The 20,079-nt window shown below is 34.7% G+C and overlaps 1 protein-coding gene across 1 annotated transcript; it reads left to right on the top strand.

Moving 5' to 3' along the window:
• Positions 1 to 10,143: 10,143 nt before the first annotated feature.
• LOC111879693 (uncharacterized) lies at positions 10,144 to 13,836 on the top strand. The gene is made up of 8 exons (XM_023876155.3): positions 10,144 to 10,336; positions 10,664 to 10,779; positions 10,899 to 12,365; positions 12,455 to 12,530; positions 12,604 to 12,764; positions 12,858 to 12,944; positions 13,027 to 13,155; positions 13,260 to 13,836. The coding sequence occupies exons 1-8, from the start codon at positions 10,144 to 10,146 to the stop codon at positions 13,350 to 13,352; spliced, it is 2,322 nt and encodes a 773-aa protein (XP_023731923.1). The 3' UTR covers positions 13,353 to 13,836.
• Positions 13,837 to 20,079: the final 6,243 nt, after the last annotated feature.

Raw genomic sequence — 20,079 nt, 5'->3', positions numbered from 1 at the left:
AACATAACATAATATATCTCGTAACACTTATTACAAGGGTATTTTGGAAAATCACCGTTCGGGCGCTGGCTGATCGTACACACGGCTCTGCTCTGTTTTTCTCAAAACTCTTTTTTAAAAATTGTTTTGGTATCCAATTTTTTTTTCCAAAATCCTCAGTTTGAGTTCAGATACGCCCGAAGATGCATCCGAATCCCTCAAACCAAGGCTCTGATACCAACTTGTAACACCGTAAAAATTAAAACAATTTTTCACATTTTCAAAACACATTTTCCCAAAAGTATAGTGATGAGACTCACCTCAGATGTCTCGGTAAATCGTTGACTTAGTAGCAGTATAGTCTAGCCTCCGCCTAATCACATAAAGTAAAATACGCTCATAAATATAACTCTCGAGACTAGACCCAACCCTATCTTTACACCCTCAGATGGGTAAAAGACCATTTTACCCCTCTCTTGACTCAAAAACCCCATTGTTAACCAATCCCTAAAAGTCAACAAAGTCAACGGTCAAACTTTGACCTGACTTGTCGAGTGCACTTGGGCGACTCGACGAGTCTACACGTGTCCACTATCTTTCTAGCCTCTCATGACACGTCGAGCCTTCCCCCTGCTCGACGGGTTACACCTGGCATGAATCGCGGGGCCACCCCGACTCAACTCGTTGAGTTCAATTATGAACTCGGTGAGTTCCACCTGTAATCCTCTACCCCTGTCTGACTCACCGAGTCATTCCCCCTACTCGACAAGTTACTCACTGAGTGACTTACGAGAAACCCTAGCCTTACTCGCCGAGTCTATTCTTGGGACTCGGCGAGTTCATGCCATGCTTATACAAAAATGACCTCCTGAGGTCAGATCTGTTCCTCTAACCCATAGATCTGCCCTCCTTGATCATAATAAACACGTAAAGTTTGGATCTTCCTATTGCTCTATTTGAAGAAATGGCCTCAATATGCCACCCTAAGCTCATATAACCCAATGACACCCCATAAAGATCAAGGGCTTAGATCTCTGGACCTCTTTGGATCTAGATCCGCAGCCCCAACACAAGAAGGGACCAATTGCACTTCCAATCATACTCTAAATGGGCTAGAAACCCTAACTCTTAAGGATTAACACCCAAAACTGAAGAAGGATCGAATATATACCTCAAGATGAAGTCTTTAAGCTTTGAAATCCACAGATTAGCTCCCTCTTTAGTTTCCTCTTGCCTTGGTCACCTTCTTCTTGCAAAATCACCCACACAAGGATAAAAAAAGGGCTTCCTGTCTCTCTCAAAACGCTCACACACTCTAGGGTCTCTCTTTATCAACTGGTAGCCGCAAATGAAGGCCATAAGGGCCTTTAAATAGGTCTCAAACCCCGTAAATTAGGGTTTCATTAAACAGCATGGACTCGCCGAGTCCGGTCATTAACCCGGATGGAGATTCGCGACTCTATTCGGTGAGTCTAAGCATCAACTTGCCGAGTCTCTCTCAAAATCTCCAAAATAATAAATAAATAATGTACCTGGAAATCCAGATGTTACACTCGATCTATGCGCCTCCTCCATCAGTTTACGTCGAGCTCAGCCCATATAGGGCACCCAAATCCTCCCTCGAAAGGTCATAAGCCCCCGGCTGTCTGTCACAAACTCAGAAACCTGCCCTATCACTCACTCCTTCTTGTGGTTCTCCGGTCTCACGGCCTCCGCCTGGGCCTCTCGAATGATATCTAAGATTGGATTCGTCACTTTCATCCTCAAACACACGTCTCGGATCGGGATACTCTCTGTTCTACGGCTCAGGGCGTTGGCAACCACATTAGCCTTGCCCGGATGACACAGGATCTCGCAGTCGTAATCTTTCACCACATCCAACCGCCTTTCTCATGTTAAGGTTGGGCTGATCCATAAGATACTTAAAACTTTTATGGTCCGTGTATATGGTACACCGAACCCCATACAGATAGTGACGCCAGAACTTGAGGGCAAACACCAACGCCCCCAACTCTAGATCATGGGTGGGATATCTAGTCTCCTGAGGCTTCAACTGCATCGATGCGTACGCTATCACGTGTCCTCTCTGAATCAGTACCGCACCCATGCCTGCAATAGATGCGTCACAATAAACCATAAAATCCTCCATTCCCTCTAGAAGGGCTAACACGGGAGCCTCGCATAATCTCTAGCGAAGGGTCTCAAATGAGGTCTACTGCTCGGGTCCCCAAGTAAATGTGACGCCCTTCTGGGTCAAATTGGTGAGAAGGACGACAATCTTGGAGAAATCTCTAAAAAATCTCTGATAGTATCCGACCATCCCCAGAAAACTCCTGATCTCAATGGGGGATCTCGACACCTCTCATCTCATACCTGCCTCAATCTTGGCCGAATCGACCAAAATACCATTCTGATTAACGAGGTGTCCCAGGAACTGGACCTCAAATACACCAAGATATCGTCGATGAACACAATCACCGATCGATCCAGCATGGGCCTACACACCCGGTTCATTAGATCCATGAATGCCGCTGGTGCATTGGTGAGCCCAAAGGGCATCACCACGAACTCATAATGCCCATAACGTGTCCTGAAGGCCGTCTTCGGGACATCCTCCTCGCGGACTATCATCTGATGATACCCAGACCTCAAATCGATCTTGGAAAACCAAGATGCGCCCTGCAACTGATCGAACAGATCGTTGATCCTCGGAAGTGGATAACGGTTCTTGATCGTCAGCTTGTTCAACTCCCGATAATCAATGCACATCCAATGTGAACCATCCTTTTTATTAACAAAAAGGATTGGAGCTCCCCACAGTGAGCTATTTGGCCTGATAAACCCTTTCCCCAGCAGCTCCTGGAGCTGTGAGGATAACTCATGCATCTCTGGTAGCGCAAGGCGAAAGGGTGCCTTGGTAATAGGAGCCGCACCCGCCATAAAATCGATCCAAAACTCTACCTGCCTCTCGGGAGGCACACCCGGCAACTCCTCGGGGAAAACATCTGGAAACTCGCACACTATCAGAACCTCTAAGATGGAACTTGATCACTCCGCTCTAGCCTGCGTATCTATCACATAAGCCAGAAATCCCATACATCCCTTCTGTAAACTCTGCCTCGCCCTGGTAGCAGAGCAGAATGTTGATCCAGATCTAGTACCCTCGCCATATATCGTATGTACTCTTGCACTAGGGTCTCGTATAGTCACCAGTTGACGCTCATAGTCGATCACAGCTCCAAATCGACTCAACCAGTCCATGCCCATGATGACACAAACATCCCTCATCGTGATTAGTACCATATCTATCGGAAACTCAACTCCGAAAATCTCAAACACACATCCTCGGATCACATCAGTCGCAAACACAACATGCTTATCGGCTATGGAAACTCTCAGAGGTCGACTCAATGCATCTCGACAGATACTAGGTGACGACTAAAAGATAATGATACGAAAGACCGACTCGAACCTGAGTCAAATAACACCAAGGCAGGCACAAAACTCACAAGAAAAGTACTTGTACACAATCCCAATATAAGCACAAAATATCTACAAAGAATAATATAAGAATACGTACCGGCCACCACATCAGGTGCTGCACGGACCTCCTCCGCTGTTAGCTGAAAGGCTCTCCCACGAAGCCTCGGTGTCTCGACCTTCGCTGGCCGGCTCTCAGTAGCACGTACAAAAGTAGGTGCAAATACATGGGCTGATCCTTGCATGATAAGTTCATCCTCACATGATGAACCATCATCGTTAACTTCCATTACTATTTTCTGAATGTTTGGATTCGTTTTGAAAATAGAGAAACGATAGAGAGAAAATGAAACATATATATATATATATATATATATATATATATATATATATATATATATATAATGAACCAAGTATAAATATATATAGATAATGAACCGAGAATATATATATATATATATATATATATATATATATATATATATATATATAATCTTAATAAAAAGGAAAATAAAAATAAAAATAAAAATAAAAGTAAAAATAAAAAACATAATAATAAAATGAAAGATTCTCCACTCAAATGATGTCGACATTTTCAACTTCACGGGTTCTCCAACTCCCAACCATACTTAGCTTCAATTTCACGTTTCCTTTCAAGCACCATGCACAAAATATCTCCAGTCAAATGATCATGCTGCCAGAGAAAATACTCCATATCTCGGTTGTCTATCTCTCGATACAATAATTGAGCTTTTCGTTCTTCATCAGCTTCGATAATGCACATTTTTTTTCTCGGTATCATTGTATCTGTTCCGACTCTATTTTGGTTGCTATCTTGATGCTGAAAGTTTGTTTGATGAGATAAAACATTTCATTTTCTGTTGATGATGTTGATGCGACTTTCTTTCATTTTCTTCTTCTCTGAGGTGGTGAGTCTTCAGTACTAAACGACTGTTGTTTTTTGGGGGAGAATACATGAGGATATTGTGGATCGGAAGATGATGTGCATGCATTGAAAGAAGATGTTTTTGTTTGTTTTGAAGAAGGAGGCAGGGAGTCGTCACTAGCTTTTGTAACTAATTCCCATTTCGTATTGTCGTTCAACCACTCCCAAGCTTGTTGATGAGGAAAACCTTTCTGATCAATAGTCCTTCGATACTCACTTAGTGAAGATTGTAAAACATCAGTCTCAGATCTCCCGCTAGCCACACTGTTCATCTTACAGTTATAGATGTTGTTGAAAGCGTTGCATTTCTTTTAGAGGTCTTTCCATTTTGAGTTTATTTGGTGTCGTGACCGATCCGAACCTCCCATCTAAACACTAAATGCTCTAGAACCATGTCCTAAAATGCATCGAACCTTTGTTGACTTCAACATTGATTATATTTAGAAACATCGATATATGCCCTAGCCAAAGCCAACTCTTCGCCTTCCATCCAGTTCTTTCACTTCTGGCATTGTGTATAATTGCATTTTTTTTCTCAACAATGGGTTACAACTTCTCGTTGGTTTCTTATTCATTTTTTTTGGGAGTCAGTTCGTCACTAGAACTATTAGATTCTACATTTTAAGCATCATAGAATTGGAAATTCTCGGGTTGAGAAGATTGGAATTGGATTTTTGGAACCCTTTGAGAAAATTGATTCCATGGATTATAACTTTGATTTTCTTCTGGAAGCCTAAATGTGTTGTAAGTTTGTTGCACCGGAAAATATTTTTGTTGGTAGTTTTGGTTTTGTTCATAGTTTTGGTAGTTTTGGCATTGCTGTAGTTTGGATTTTGAAAATCTTAAGAAAAAAATATAATATTTTGACTTGAACCGCCTTGTGTGGTTTTGCGTCTTTGGCTAGAACCGGTTTGTTTAGCTTAGCCTCGGGAATCCATTGAATGTAACTGAAGAAATTGAGTGAAGTGGTAGTTTTGATATTGTTTATACTTTTGGTTATATTCGTTCAATTTGTATAGCATACAATATATATATATATATATATATATATATATATATATATATATATATATATATATATATATATATATCGCTTTTTAAAGAAAAAAAATCATGCAAAGATTCCTGCAAAAACCGTTCCTTTGACTCTGTCTGCCTTAATAAGTCATTTTTTATTTTAAAGTAAATTACACGGATGGTCCTTTAGCTTTACAGTTTTTCCATGATATGGTGCCTACGAAACTTTTTCCCTGAGATGGTCCCTGCAGAGCAAACCTTGCACATAAAGGGTCCTTATGACTAACTTTGTTAAAATATCCTGTTAAGTATATGTGAAAGACCAAAATGTTATTTGTTTTTATATTTATTTTAATATGTTATTAATTTGAAATAAAAAATGCGGCCTTCTCTTTCTTTCTTTCTTTCTCTCTCTCTCTCTCTCTCATTATATTAATCCTTCTGTCTACCCTCACCTCTCTCCCCTTCCTATTTTTCTTCACCACCGGCCAAGGAAGAGGCTGCCAGCCACTAGAACTGCCCCTTCCTTCCTCTTTCTGTCATAATCCAGCTCCACAAACATTATAACACCTGAGTCTTGGAGGTTCTTATTTATTGATTTATAGCTTGTGGATGAGCTTCACGACGTGAGACATGGTGGTCACGTCGTGTGTGACTATTGACTAGTTGAACCATGTTTTCGAGTCTCACAACGTGAGACTTTGGGTGCTTACGATGTGAGAACGGTCTAATGACCAAAACCCTGATATTTTGGGTATTTAATGGAATGAGAGGGCTAGGGTTGCCCATCCTTAGCCTCCCTCACTCTCTTGCCTCCTCAAAACCCTAATCTCGACATACTTGAATTCCTTAGCCATTTTGTGTCATTGAAGCATTATTTGGTGGTTTTTGACTCATTGAAGTGGAAGAAGACCTTGGTGGAGAAACCTGTTGGCAATCCAGCTTCTACTTATTTTCTTGCAGAGCTTTTGGACCATTGTAAGTCATAAAGCTATGGCCTTTTTACCTCTTGCATGCTAGATCTAAGTCTTAAGATCCTTTTTGCATGACTGTGAATAGTTGTCTGCATGGGATCCATAAAGTTGACAACTTTATGGATCACTGAGGCATCTTCCGTGGTATAATCTTTGGATTCGAGTTTTGGTGTAGTTTTAAACTGCAAGCATGAGTCTTGATCTCATTTTTCCCTTTTTACCTAGTGAGTGTTTGATTCATGCATTGGACATGCATGACTAAAAAGCTATGATTTTTATCATCTTTTGGGTGAAGGAAGACCCTCTGGACGGTCCCAAGTATTGGCTGAAAGGAATAAGAGCTTAATGCTCAAAGTTGGCCAATGTAGTGCTCACGACGTGAGGAACAAGCATGTCATGTTATGAGAATGCTTGTCATCCCGACTGTTATGTCCGGATTGAGTCACAATGTGACTCATGGAGTGGTCACGACGTGAGGGTCAACTGTTGGAGTTTGGACCGTTGACTCGCCTTAAGGTTCTCTAGATGGGTTGGGCCATTAGTGGGCCTAGTTTGGACTTGGGCCATTATTAGGCCTCATGATTATGGGGTTAACCTTAGAAAGTAACTAGGGTTGGTATTGATTGTGTTAAGCGTGAGGAACCGTTGTGCAACAGACTTGGGTATGAGATTTGTTATCTTCTAATTGAGGTGAGTTTTCCTCATTGTACGTGTGGGTTGAAGGCACCAATGCCGACCCACTAGATTTTATGTCTTACTATATAGGATGTTGTTATGTGGTAGCGATCTGCCTGTTTGTTTTTCACTTTGTTGACTGGTTATACGATCATATATTGTTGGATATATGTTATTTGTTCTGTATATGTCAACATGTTATATTGGGGTTGAGACTACTGCTTTGTGCTTATAGTCAATAAATCGGGCAATCCAACCGTAAGGTTGTGGGCCAGGGGTAATCCAACCATGAGGTTGTGGACCTGTTATATAATGGGCAATCCAACCGAAAAGGTTGTGGGTCGGGGCATTCCAACAGAAAGGTTGTGGTCCAGGGGTAATCCAACCGGGAGGTTGTGGACCCGATGCCTGTTGCGTATATGTTATGTGTATTGGTACTTTGGAGGGATTTAGTAAGCTCTCGCTTACAGTTTCATTTTATTATTTTAGTTACTTCAAATGACCATGACAAGGAGAAGGCGTGACCCTGCACATCCTTCAATTTTATGTTATTTGGATTTTGGGATACTCTGATTACATAAACACAGTTTTGAAACAATGGTTTTGTGAACATTTATGATTTTGGGTTATTTTGTAAAAGTTAAAATTTGTTGTGATTTTGGAATATTACAAACAGCCCTACGTTTGTTGTTGTCCCCCTCGATCTCCGCAGCCACGCCGAAAGGCTTGGTCGCCGAAAAAACAAACTAGAAGAAAGGTGGTTGTTGCCTTCAATCTGGCGCCCTCCACCTCCTTCTCCAGTCGAGTAGCATCACCCCAAACACCCTATGTTTTTGTTCTTCCTGGTCCTTTCCTCCCTTTCTCCTTGTGTTATATTACCAAACAAAGAAAGAAGAACTGATAAGGGAGCTGCCATAGCAGCCCCTCGCCAACACCGTCGTCGATGCGAAAACCACCAGCTGCCACCTTTCCATCTTCATGCTCTGATCGACAGAACCACCAGTGACCATTCCTTCCATTTTCTTGGTGGCTCCTTGACCCTTTGATCCACCTGCTTCCTTTCCCCCTCGATTAGTGGTCGCCGACGATGAGGAAAGAACTACAAAGGGTCGCCGGAGGTCGCCTACCCCTCCTCGCGATCTGCTTGACCACCGGTGCTTCCTGATCGCCACTTTCCATTCGTGTTTCTTTTTCTGCTTCTCCGATTAGAGAATAAACGAGGAACATTTCCCCATTGTTTATGTTGTTGGATCTCTAGTGGATCTACCATCGATGCTTGAGCTAAGGATGTGTGTGTGTGTGTGTGAGAGAGAGAGAGAGAGAGAGAGAGACCATTTGTGTACAAAGAACAAATGATATTTTTGTCATTTACAATTACTTAACAGAATCTGTTAAGAAAGTTAGTCATAAGGGCCTTTTGTGTGCAATGTTTGCTCCGTAGGGACCTTCTTAGAAAAATAAATTTCGTAAGAATTATATAAGAAAAAACTATAAAGCTAAAGCACCATACGTGTAATTTATTCTTTATTGTAGACAAAGCTACAAATTTGGTCCTTTTGGTTTGCAAAAACCATTGGACGGGGTCCAAAAAGTTTCCAGCTTGCATCGAAGGTCCAAAATCAAAGTTTTTCATTGTTTTTGGTCCAAAAAAACTTGAAAAGTCGGTTTTACCCTTTTTCATTTATTTTTTCTATTTTCTTTATTTATTTTGGTATTTAAATAATTAAAAAAAATAAAAAATAAAATCTTACCCAACACACACACACACACACTCTCACTCTCACTCTCTCTCTCTCTCTCTCTCTCTCTCTCTCTCTCTTTCTTTCTCTCTCTCTCTCTCTCTCTCTCCTTTTACCCTTATTTGTTGGACACTATCGTTCTTCACCTTCTTCATTCTACCGCCACTGCCCTTCTTAAAAAAACATAATATCACCATAGTCTAATACCATCAGCCTCCTGACAGCAACTATCGGTCTTCTTACTATCGTTCTTCACCTTCTTAGAATCGTTAGCTCTTAGATCGGATTTAACGGTTAAGGGTTTTATGCTCCCTCGATTTGGTCACTGAGATTGATGAAGCATGAATGACACATGTGTGGATCATCGATTTGCAAGTTACAATAGAAGAGGGAGATGAAGGTTCAGGTCAACAGTTGAAGTTCATAGGAGTCACCACCAATGTCCTCTAAATTTGTGTTCATCTTCTATCCTCACAATAAAATCGCAGCAAAAACCATTCCACAACCCCATTCACCGACCTTCACCACCACTCATTGATTCCGCCATTATAATCGATGATATTACGACCTTTTTTTGAAAACAGATTGTCACATGGATTGGTAATAGAAGAAGGGTTTTAGAAAGAGAAAGAGGGAGAGAGGAGGAAAGATTTTGGGATGAATGGGTTTTGATTTATTCTTTGGTTTTTATCGTTGGTATGTATAGTATATATGCGATTTCATCCACAACTTTGAACCCTGCAATTTTGTTCCCCAGATGACTTTGAATTGATGATTGCAGTTACTTCTTCAGGAGAAAAAGCTTGGGGTGGGGATGCGCAAGAGATCGATACAGATATATATGGTTTCTGGACTCAATCCTGTTGATGAGATTGTTTCCAATCGATGTGAGTGCTTTGCGTTGGAATATGAATATGTGTGTCTGTGTGTTTGGTTTTCAATTTCTTTCTATGGCTTGATTTTGGCTTTTGTTCATCAATTTGGGGATATCTTAAGAAGATGAAATCCATGAGATTTGAGAAGACGAACACACACACACACACAGGGAGAGAGAGAGAGTGGGGTGGAGATATTTTTTTCTTTTTTCTTTATTTTTAATTAAAATATTATTAGAATAATTATAAAAAATACAAAAAAGAAAAATAAAAGGGCATAATCGTCTTTTCAAAAAATTTTGGACCAAAATCAGATAAATGTTTTGATTTTGAACATTCCATGCGAGTTCGAAACTTTTTGGACCCTATCCAAAAATCTTTGGACCAAATTTGTAGTTGTATCTTTATTTTATAAGTTAGTCCTTGCTCATCAAAACTACTTATTTCGACATTAAGGAATGGACCAATATACCCCTTCACTTAATACAAGGTTTTCGTTCGTATCTTCACCAGATAAAAACACAGCGCAGCCTCCATTCTTCTTTCGTCGCCTCCTCAGGCGATTCCCGATTCCTCGCCGCCGGCTTCCATCGTCGGATACCGTCGCACCCACAGCACCGGCGACCGTCGCACCCCACAGATACGATTCAGGTACGATTTTCTTCATCTTTTCTTGCTTTCGTTCAACTGCATTTTGCTGCTATCGATTTTTCTTTTTCCCCTGATTTCAGTCGAAATCGAAATCTTTATGATGTCTGCTATGTACAATGTTTTCGTTCAACTCCATTTTGCCTGTTCTCGATTTTCTTGTTTCCCCTGATTTCAGTTAAAATCGAAATCAGTTTGTTGCCTGCTGTCACTGCAATGGTGTATCCGTTCAATTTCTCTCTACCGGTCATAATTGTTCAACTGTTTCCTACTTAAATAACCTTCGCCAAAAACCCTCTTGATTTTTTTAATTCATATACTCTTCGACAGAAACTCACAGAACCAGCAGCCGCACTCCGCCGCCGTCGTCTCCCGCCATGGGAGCTCTCCCCGCTGACTTCGCTTGGACCTCCGAAGACGATTTCAAGTTGAAAACCGCTGCACAGGTAAGTATTTTATTCTACATTTATATGTCTCTTTTGGTTAAAATTTTCCCCTCAATTTATATAACAATATACTACAAGCACCTTCTGTTACTATAATGTCATTATGTTTCTTGTTACAGAGTGGTGTCCCCTTGGAATCAATAGCTACAGGAGCTGTAAAGTTTTCAAAACAGTTCACCATTCAAGAGCTCCATGATCGTTGGCATGCTCTACTCTATGATCCAGTCATTTCTGCTGAAGCATCTGCTCGCATGTTAGAATTCGAGTTTTTTGCTTTATCTAAACTTTCAATTTTTAATGATTTAGACAATCTTGAAGAGAATATTTCAGTCCCTAGAAAGAGAAAACCCGAGGGTGTACGCAAACGTTACTATGCTATGCGAAAGAGAACACGTATTCATCCATTAAATCCACTGGATCCCAATTTCCCTGATGCAACTTTTAATACCATTTGTATTGAAAATGAAGAACAACCTCCACCCACATACTTTGTTGCTCAAAACAACGAGGCTGATACTGATAATCATGCTGACATGGATCTTGATGTTAATAATCAGCAAACAGTTAATCAATGTTTCATTGAGGAAGACAATTATATTGAAGAATCTGATGAATTTAAAGAGATTTATGACTTACTTGAAGATGAAGGACCAGAATTTCCATCCATTAATCCCCAAACCCTAAATTTACCACATCCTAATTCATCTGAATTTCATTTCAAAGAACAATCAATGGCAACAACATCAAATTTTCATGTTAAGATAGAAAATGAAATGTGTGGTGACATAAACGCCAACAACTATTTGATGGAAATATCAAATACCCTTTTTGACCTTGGTGAGGATGACCTTCCTCCATTGGATGCTGATGGAAACGTAATTGACAAATCTTATATCGATGGTTTGAGTTCACTTTTGCTTGATTCTCCTAAAAGAGACACTAATTGTGATTCCATTGTAGAGGAAAGTAAAAGCTTGGAGGGTATTTTGGGTATAATGCTGCCATCTACAACATCTGTTGTGAATTGTAAATCACATACTTCTGTGATCATATGTACTTTAAACACTGAGGATCCAGATATACCAAGTAATGATGATGTTTTTCTCCTTCCATTTTCATCTCCTTATGCAATGCAAACAGATATGCCTCATTCTTCACCTCATCAAAATTCAAACTCTTTTAGGGATTCTGGACCTAATTGGAAAAACAACTTTAGGGTTCCTAAACCAATACCCCAAAAAGATACCAAATACCAAAAATCCCAATTTGATACTCCAATTATTGGATCACAGTTGCGAACAGAAATACTAGATCATAGAATCAAGCAGGATTTGGTCAACAATGATGGTCAAAGTCAAACCCTAGTTCATCCAATAGCTATAAAATCTGAGCAGGAATTGCATCATGGTTCTGATATTTTTACAAATTGTGTAAAGTTGAATCCTATTCAAGAAGAAGAAACATTACATGAAATAGAATCAAAAGAAGTGGATAATCCTATTGTGTTACAGTTGCCAATAGATGATGACATGTCATCTGTTAGTGATGACGAGGATATCCCGAGCTTTTCTGACGTGGAAGCAATGGTAATTCTCATTCATTAAATTATTTCTTCAAAAATTTCCATATTTGATTCACTTGTTACAATTTCCTTTTTTCTTTTGTAATTTTGTAGATACTTGATGAGAAATTGTGTGAAGATGAAAAGAGTTTATATCTAAATGGAAGTTGGAGTTATCGAAATCTACAAAGTATGTTACTCTATGATATTCTCATTGTCTATGGTTATTTAGTTTTTTAAGATTATAAATAATAATCTTATAGCTCAATTTTCAGCCCTAAAATACAAAAATCCAAATTTTCAAAGAAAATTCATTAGATTGGAACAAGCTGCCAATGGTTATATGAAAAGAGACATGTCATCATCGGGTGCTTTTGCTCTTTTACAAGGGTGGCAATTTATATATCATGTTAAAAAACCCGAGGTATTTTCTTTTTTCATTTTTCATTTTTCATTTTTCATTTTTCATTTTTCATTTTTCACAATGTATAATTTTATAAATATTGTTGTAATTTAGATTTTATTGGGAAGGGCAACGGAAGATGTTATTGTTGATGTTGATTTGGGAAGAGAAGGTAGTGACTGTAGAATATCTAGACGACAGGTAAAAAAATAAATTATTTTTTTTAAATGAATAAAACTATAAAATAATCATTAAATCATTCGTATTTAATATTATATTTCAGGCGATTATACAATTGGATCGGGAGGGTTTTTTTCATATAAAGAATCTCGGGAAATATTCAATCTTTGTAAATAGTGATGAACTATCAACCAATCAGAGTACTTCTCTCACTTCAAGTTGTTTAATTGAGGTATGTTTTAACTTTTTTTACATTCGCTTACATATTAAACAGTTATTTTATCTAAAAAAGTGCAATAATAATAAACATTATATTGAATTTGGGGGATTTAACAGATAAGAGGAATGCCATTTCTATTTGAGACAAATGAAGAAAGTATAAAGTCGTATGTTGAGAGCATGAAGAACAAAAGTGATGTGGAGGACTAATTTTGAGCTTCAATGACTTTTGAAGGTGCTACTTTTTAACTGCACTTTCTGTTCTTCTGGTCATAATGAATGGGTAGAGTATTTTACAAATTTGGTCCCTATGCTTTACTCAAAATTGTAAGTTTAGTCCAATGTTGTTTCTTTTAGAACTTGCATTTCGTTTGCAAGAGGGACTAAATCCACAATGTGATTTTGAGTAAAACACAGGGACCAAGTTTGTAATTTCTCTTATCTCTATTCTCTATCTCTGGTGTTACGCTTTTTTTTTTTCCTTTTCATTTTTTTTCTACAAAATTCAATTTCTCTTTGTGAACTCAAGTTTTATGCATTCTTGTGTCTCCAAATGTATAGTTATTTGTTTTTCATCAATTTTTTAATTATTTATTTGCTTAGCAGATAACAAATTAACAACCGTTTTATTTATGTTTACAATATATTAAAAAAATAAAGAAATGAACATTGATAAATAAAATTTTATGATCTTCATTGGAATCCATATAAAACATCGATTAATGCATAAATATGCACGTGAACTCTTTGAATGAGAAACCATGTTGTAACTTCAATTAATGCATTGCTTCCATGGAAAACTTCACTTTAACACTTTGACATCTACAAGTTGAAGTTATTATATTTATTTTTTTGACAAGATTTGTCATTCGTTTTTAGACTTTAAAATGAACCCAAAAGCTATCAGCTTTAATTAAAGAAAAGCCCCCACCATACCCCCTCCATATCCGTTCAAGAATCAAAGAACAATGCTATTGTGATATTAAAGCTTAAGAACTACCCATTTGGGCCCACAAAACGAACAACATGAGACATTGCGTAATTTTCCCAATTATAATGGTATTATTCAAATGCAAATCAATTTGTATTTGAATGACACGACAACTAGCGTATGTTGGATGAGTACTTGAATATGTTGTGAAGAACTTTACACGAAAGTCTTTAAAACGTTTGCTATGATATCATTCGGTCTTATCAAGATAATATTTTTGCAAAACAACCAATACCATTACGTTGTAAATGAATACATGCGTGTATTTCTTAGAATGTTTGGTAGCATGAACTGCACACATTGGAATTGAAGGAATTTGCCGACAGAATTAGGAGACCATGCACATGAGAAGTGCTCACGAATTCCCACCAAATGATAGTTGAAGTAGCGACATCACAAGATTTATGGTTCTAGCAATGAGTTAAATGTTCTCTACCATTTACAATTATTCATCGCAAAACTTATCGGGAAAAGAACCCAAATGTTCATTTTATTTGACATGAGAAGAATTCAAGCATTGTGACTATCTTGTAGATGAGATATACCAAAGTCGGGCAACTTTTGTAAAATCACTTTTACATCCGGTTGACAACAAAAAAATGGTTAAAAGTGGCACAAGAAGCAGTAAGAAAAGACATGAAACAGACTTTTGGTGTCCTAAAAAATCATTGGGGGCATAATACAACTCCCCCGCATGGATAATGCATAGTAACAAAACTAGAGATATAATGTACCATTGTATTATATACACAATATGATACTGAAAGATGAAGTTATATGTCTGGTTTATGATACTGATCTCCCCATTGAGATAAAAATAATCGAATATATAATATATAATCCTTGAATTGTGTGATGAAGAAACTTACTACCAACTTCGCTCGGTTCTTATTAATCATATTAAACATGACTACATAATTAGTTGAAAATCTATCCAATTTAAAATTATTACATAGCATAAAGTAATTTTATAGAAAATCTAGTAACTTATGGTTAGTTTATACTTTTTGCCGTCTAATCTCACACTATAGAACTATACTAACATCACACGATCTATTTTATCCTAGTCCAATATTTTTATTATAGAGCAGTTTACAAAACCATTTGTCGTTTTAGTAAATTTAGCTACTACCTAATCGTATTATTTGTAACTAAAATTCATGTATTTGATCTAAAAATTGAAAATTTTATTATTAACATTATGTTCTTTTGCTATGAAAAGAAGACAAATGGTAAATGATATATGGCCGTGGAAAACTAGGCGTTGAACTTTGAAGTGAGGATGGACAGACGCAGGTCCAATGGTAATCCTTTATCCGTTTATATATATATATATATATATATATATATATATATATATATATATATATATATATATATATATATATATATATATATATATATATATATATATATAGGGAAAAGTGAATATACCCTTAAGGGTATATAAACTTAGGTATCCAAACTCATAATAATACGTTGTTTTGTTTGATATATTCATTATAATATTGTTAAACTTCAATCCTTAACTTGATTTATATTCAATATTTTTAAATTTTCATTATTATCTTCTTCTTACATCACATCTTTTTGTCGAACACTTAATAGGCTATATATATTATTATTGAAAATAATAATTATGTAAGAAGAAGATAAATATGAAATTTATAAAAAACTTTGAAGTAATTCAAGTTAGAAGTTGAATTATAAGAACATTGGACAATTACAATGTCTATATATGATACAAACGATGTAGTATTATGAGTTTGGGTAACTAAGCTTATATACCCTTAAGGGTATATTCACTTTTCCCATATATATATATATATATATATATATATATATATATATATATATATATATATATATATATATATATAGGGTTAGGTTATTTTGTTTTCACTATCTATTGTGTGCATTTATGACTGATTCTGGACCAATCATTTTAGTTATTTTAAGAAAGTAATTAATGCATATTACATGTTAAAGATATAATAGGTATTAATTATATCTTCAGCATTTAATAAGCATTAATTACTTTCTTAAAATAACTAAAATGATTGATCCAGAATCAATCATACAGGCACACAATAGATAGTGAAAACATTTGAACCTAACTCTCTCTCTCTCTCTCTCTCTCTATATATATATATATATATATATATATATATATATATATATATATATATATATATATATATATATATATATATAGGGAAAAGTGAATATACCCTTAAGGATATATAAGCTTAGGTACCCAAACACGTTATAATACGTCATTTTGTTTGATATATTCATTATAATGTTCTTAAACTTCAACCCCTAACTTGATTTACTTTCAAGATTTTCCAATTTTCACTATTATCTTTCTCATACATCATATATTTTTACCGAACACCTACTAATCTATATATATTGTAGCTGAAAATGAAAAATATGTAAAAGGAAGATAAATGTGTAATTTATAAAAATCACGAAAGTAAATCAAGTTAGAAGTTAAATTATAAGAACATTAGACAATTAGAATGTATTATATAATACAAAACGACGTAATATAGTGAGTTTGGGTACCTAAGCTTATATACCCTTAAGGGTATATTCACTTTTCCCATATATATATATATATATATATATATATATATATATATATATATATATATATTCATTTGAGACCACCTATATTTTGTGAGACCGTGAGATGCATTTTTTTATTTTTTTTTAATTTTTTTTAGTTAATTCAAGTTCCGAAAATAATATTTAAAAAAAGAATTTTTGGATTTTTCCATTTATTTTGCATTTTAAAATTATTTTTTAGAATATGTACAGTGTAATATTATATTAGAATATTTCACGTATTTTTAAAAAAAAATGGAATTTATTTTTATTTATTTTTAGTTAATTCAAGTTCCGAAAATAATATTTAAAAAAGAATTTGTAGATTTTTCCATTTATTCTGCATTTTAATTTTTTTTTTTAGAATATGTCAGTGTAATATTCTATTAGAATATTTCACGTATTTTTCAAAAAAAATGGAATTTATTTTTAGTTTATTTTTATTTTTTTATTTTTTTTTAGTTAATTCAAGTTCCGAAAATAATATTTAAAAAAGAATTTTTAAAATTTTTCATTTATTCTGCATTTTAAAATTATTTTTTAGAATATGTCAGTGTAATATTCTATTAGAATATTTCACGTATCTAAAAAAAAAACGGAATTTTTTTATTTTTTTTATTATTTTTTATTTTTTTTAGTTAATTCAAGTTCCGAAAATAATACTTAAAAAAAGAATTTTTGGATTTTTCTATTTATTTTGCATTTTAAAATTATTTTTAGATTTGGTCGCACGGTCTCACAAAATTAGAATGGTCTCAAATGAACCTAAACCTATATATATATATATATATATATATATATATATATATATATATATATATATATATATATATATATATATATATATATATATATATATATATATATATACTAACCGTTTACCCGCGCTAAGCGACGGGTACGGATAATTTCTTTTAAAAATTAGTTTTCTAGATGCGATTAGTTTCTTTACGCAAATGAGAGTGGGAGGCGTTGGTGAAGGCTAAAGTTTTCCTTTGTCGGCTGCAATGTGATGAGCGAAAGGGAGAGTAGCAAATGTGAGAGAGAGAATTATAGAATCAATTGCTCATTATAGAAGTAGACGGGCAGTTGTATATAAGAGATTTTTCGAATTCAAAGTCTAATGTAACAATATTCCTTAACTTATATTATGAATTTGTCATTATATATGAATTGGCTTAATATTGTTTTTTAAATCTCATTTATTCCTTAATTTATGGGTATATATGCATATTAGAAATTGTACTTTGTGTTTGATAATATGTTGACATATCCAGTGTTATCTATTAATCTTACATATTAATAATCTTATCGTTTTCATTAAAATGCAAACGAAAAATTCTATTACTTCTTTATATTTAAATGATAGAATTAGGTATATTTACACAGTGATGACTTGTCCTTGGCGCTTTTATAATTTGTATGACTTAAAATTTAATATGGCTTGTCCTAAAAGTGCTAATTCTTATCTTTTCCTTAATTGAGGGAATACACATTCAACTTTTGACAACTTCATTTTCCGATAGGTTTCAGATGAGATATTTAAGGGATATGATTAAGATTGTACATTAAATTTTTAAAATTTAAAATTCAATCTCATCTTGTGATTTTATATTTTTTTGGTAATATATGAAATAATGTCCAAAATTAGTCTGATTTATGCAATGAATAATTGTGTTCAAAACATCATGATTTATACTGATAAAAATTAAGTATGAATTGTTAAATACTTTATAAGGTTTATACATGATTAGTAAGAGGCTTAATCATTACAAATACTAAAATTATAAAAACAATGTTTTGTCGGGCAAAACATATTATCTTAAGAAATAAAAATAAAAAGTAGTATGTATTTTACTTATCAACACTTTTGGAGCATTATCATGTCAAAATTGATACAAACTTGTAATCTCGTAAACCTTATTAAAATCGGATTAGACACTAAAATTGGAATCTACATTTGGAATTAAAGTTTTTATTATACTTGTTTAATGTTCTTTATGAATGAATAATAATAATAATAATAATAATAATAATAATAATAATAATAATAATAATAATAATAATAATATCGTGCTTATTAAGAAATTATTGCGTCTTTTAATATCAAAATCAATTCACCAATTTTTATAAACCAAAATATCCAATGCGATCTATTTTCCTTAATATTTTTAAGTCGTTAGCTTTTATATGGTACAACAAAATCACATTAATATTTAGAATTTTTACTTAATTGGTTTTCCTTATGTTCAAAAAAAGTCTATAATATTAAATATAAAATAAATGTATAAACATAATAAATGGCAAAACAAACGCAAAAATGAGTTATTAATAGTTGATATTTACAAAATAAATTCATTAACTACACAAAATGAGTATTTATTCAGAGAACTACAAACTGAAATCATAATTAAAAAGAATTTTAAACAATTTGAAATACTAACCGAATCCAAAAAGAGTAATGACACAAATGACCAAAAAAAGATTAATGGTGTATCTACCACGAGCTAGCATTTCATGTTCAACCACTTTGATACCAGAAAATTAGCAATGTACTTTCCATATTTTCCTTGGTATAGCATTATACTTAACTTTTAGTGTTAGCACCTGTCTATCCAAGCATTTAGCCTTGACTTCCAATTTTCATCACAGCCTCAAGTAATCTAGAAACAAATGAAAAAAACATGCATAAATTAATATGCAATTCCAAAACTGGATCCTAAAATTTAGAAATCAATGATAAGTTAGCTTGTAATGTTGACTTCAAGACCTTAAAGATTCCACCTCTCTACCTGTTAAACCAATACAAAACATGTTAACATGGTTTTTGCTACAATTTATCCGTCATTGTAAAATTCACCAGAAGAAACCATGACTACAATCATTTCGAGCTCACTACCATATTCAAAATTGAAAGTACAAACACCATAAGATATGTCGTATAGGATGGAAGTAGGCAAAATGACACCGAAAACCTTAACATTTTCCATCTTAGGGTCAATTGACTGGGTATACTACCCTCTATCATAATGTTCACATGAAAGAAACACAAGAAAGTGATCAGAAGCCCAAAACACACACCAAAGTATAATTTAGAATAGAGAGGATACAACGGTGATGGTGGTGGTACGGTGATGGTAAGAAATTCCAGAGAAAATTTCATGAGATAGATGATACATAGGGAATGAGTTAGAGATAGAAACATAAATTAAAGGAGAACCAAATATTTTTTTATCATAAAGAAATATATCAATGGATTTTAATTGATGATTTGTAACAAAAAAAAAATCAAAAGTAAATAATGTAATTGTAAATAAACAGAACTTACAGCAC

The sequence above is a fragment of the Lactuca sativa genome, chromosome 5 (assembly GCF_002870075.4).
Source record: "Lactuca sativa cultivar Salinas chromosome 5, Lsat_Salinas_v11, whole genome shotgun sequence".
Lineage (NCBI taxonomy): Eukaryota > Viridiplantae > Streptophyta > Magnoliopsida > Asterales > Asteraceae > Lactuca > Lactuca sativa.
Note: the sequence above shows the minus strand (reverse complement) of the source record. Positions and strands in the feature narration are given on the sequence as shown.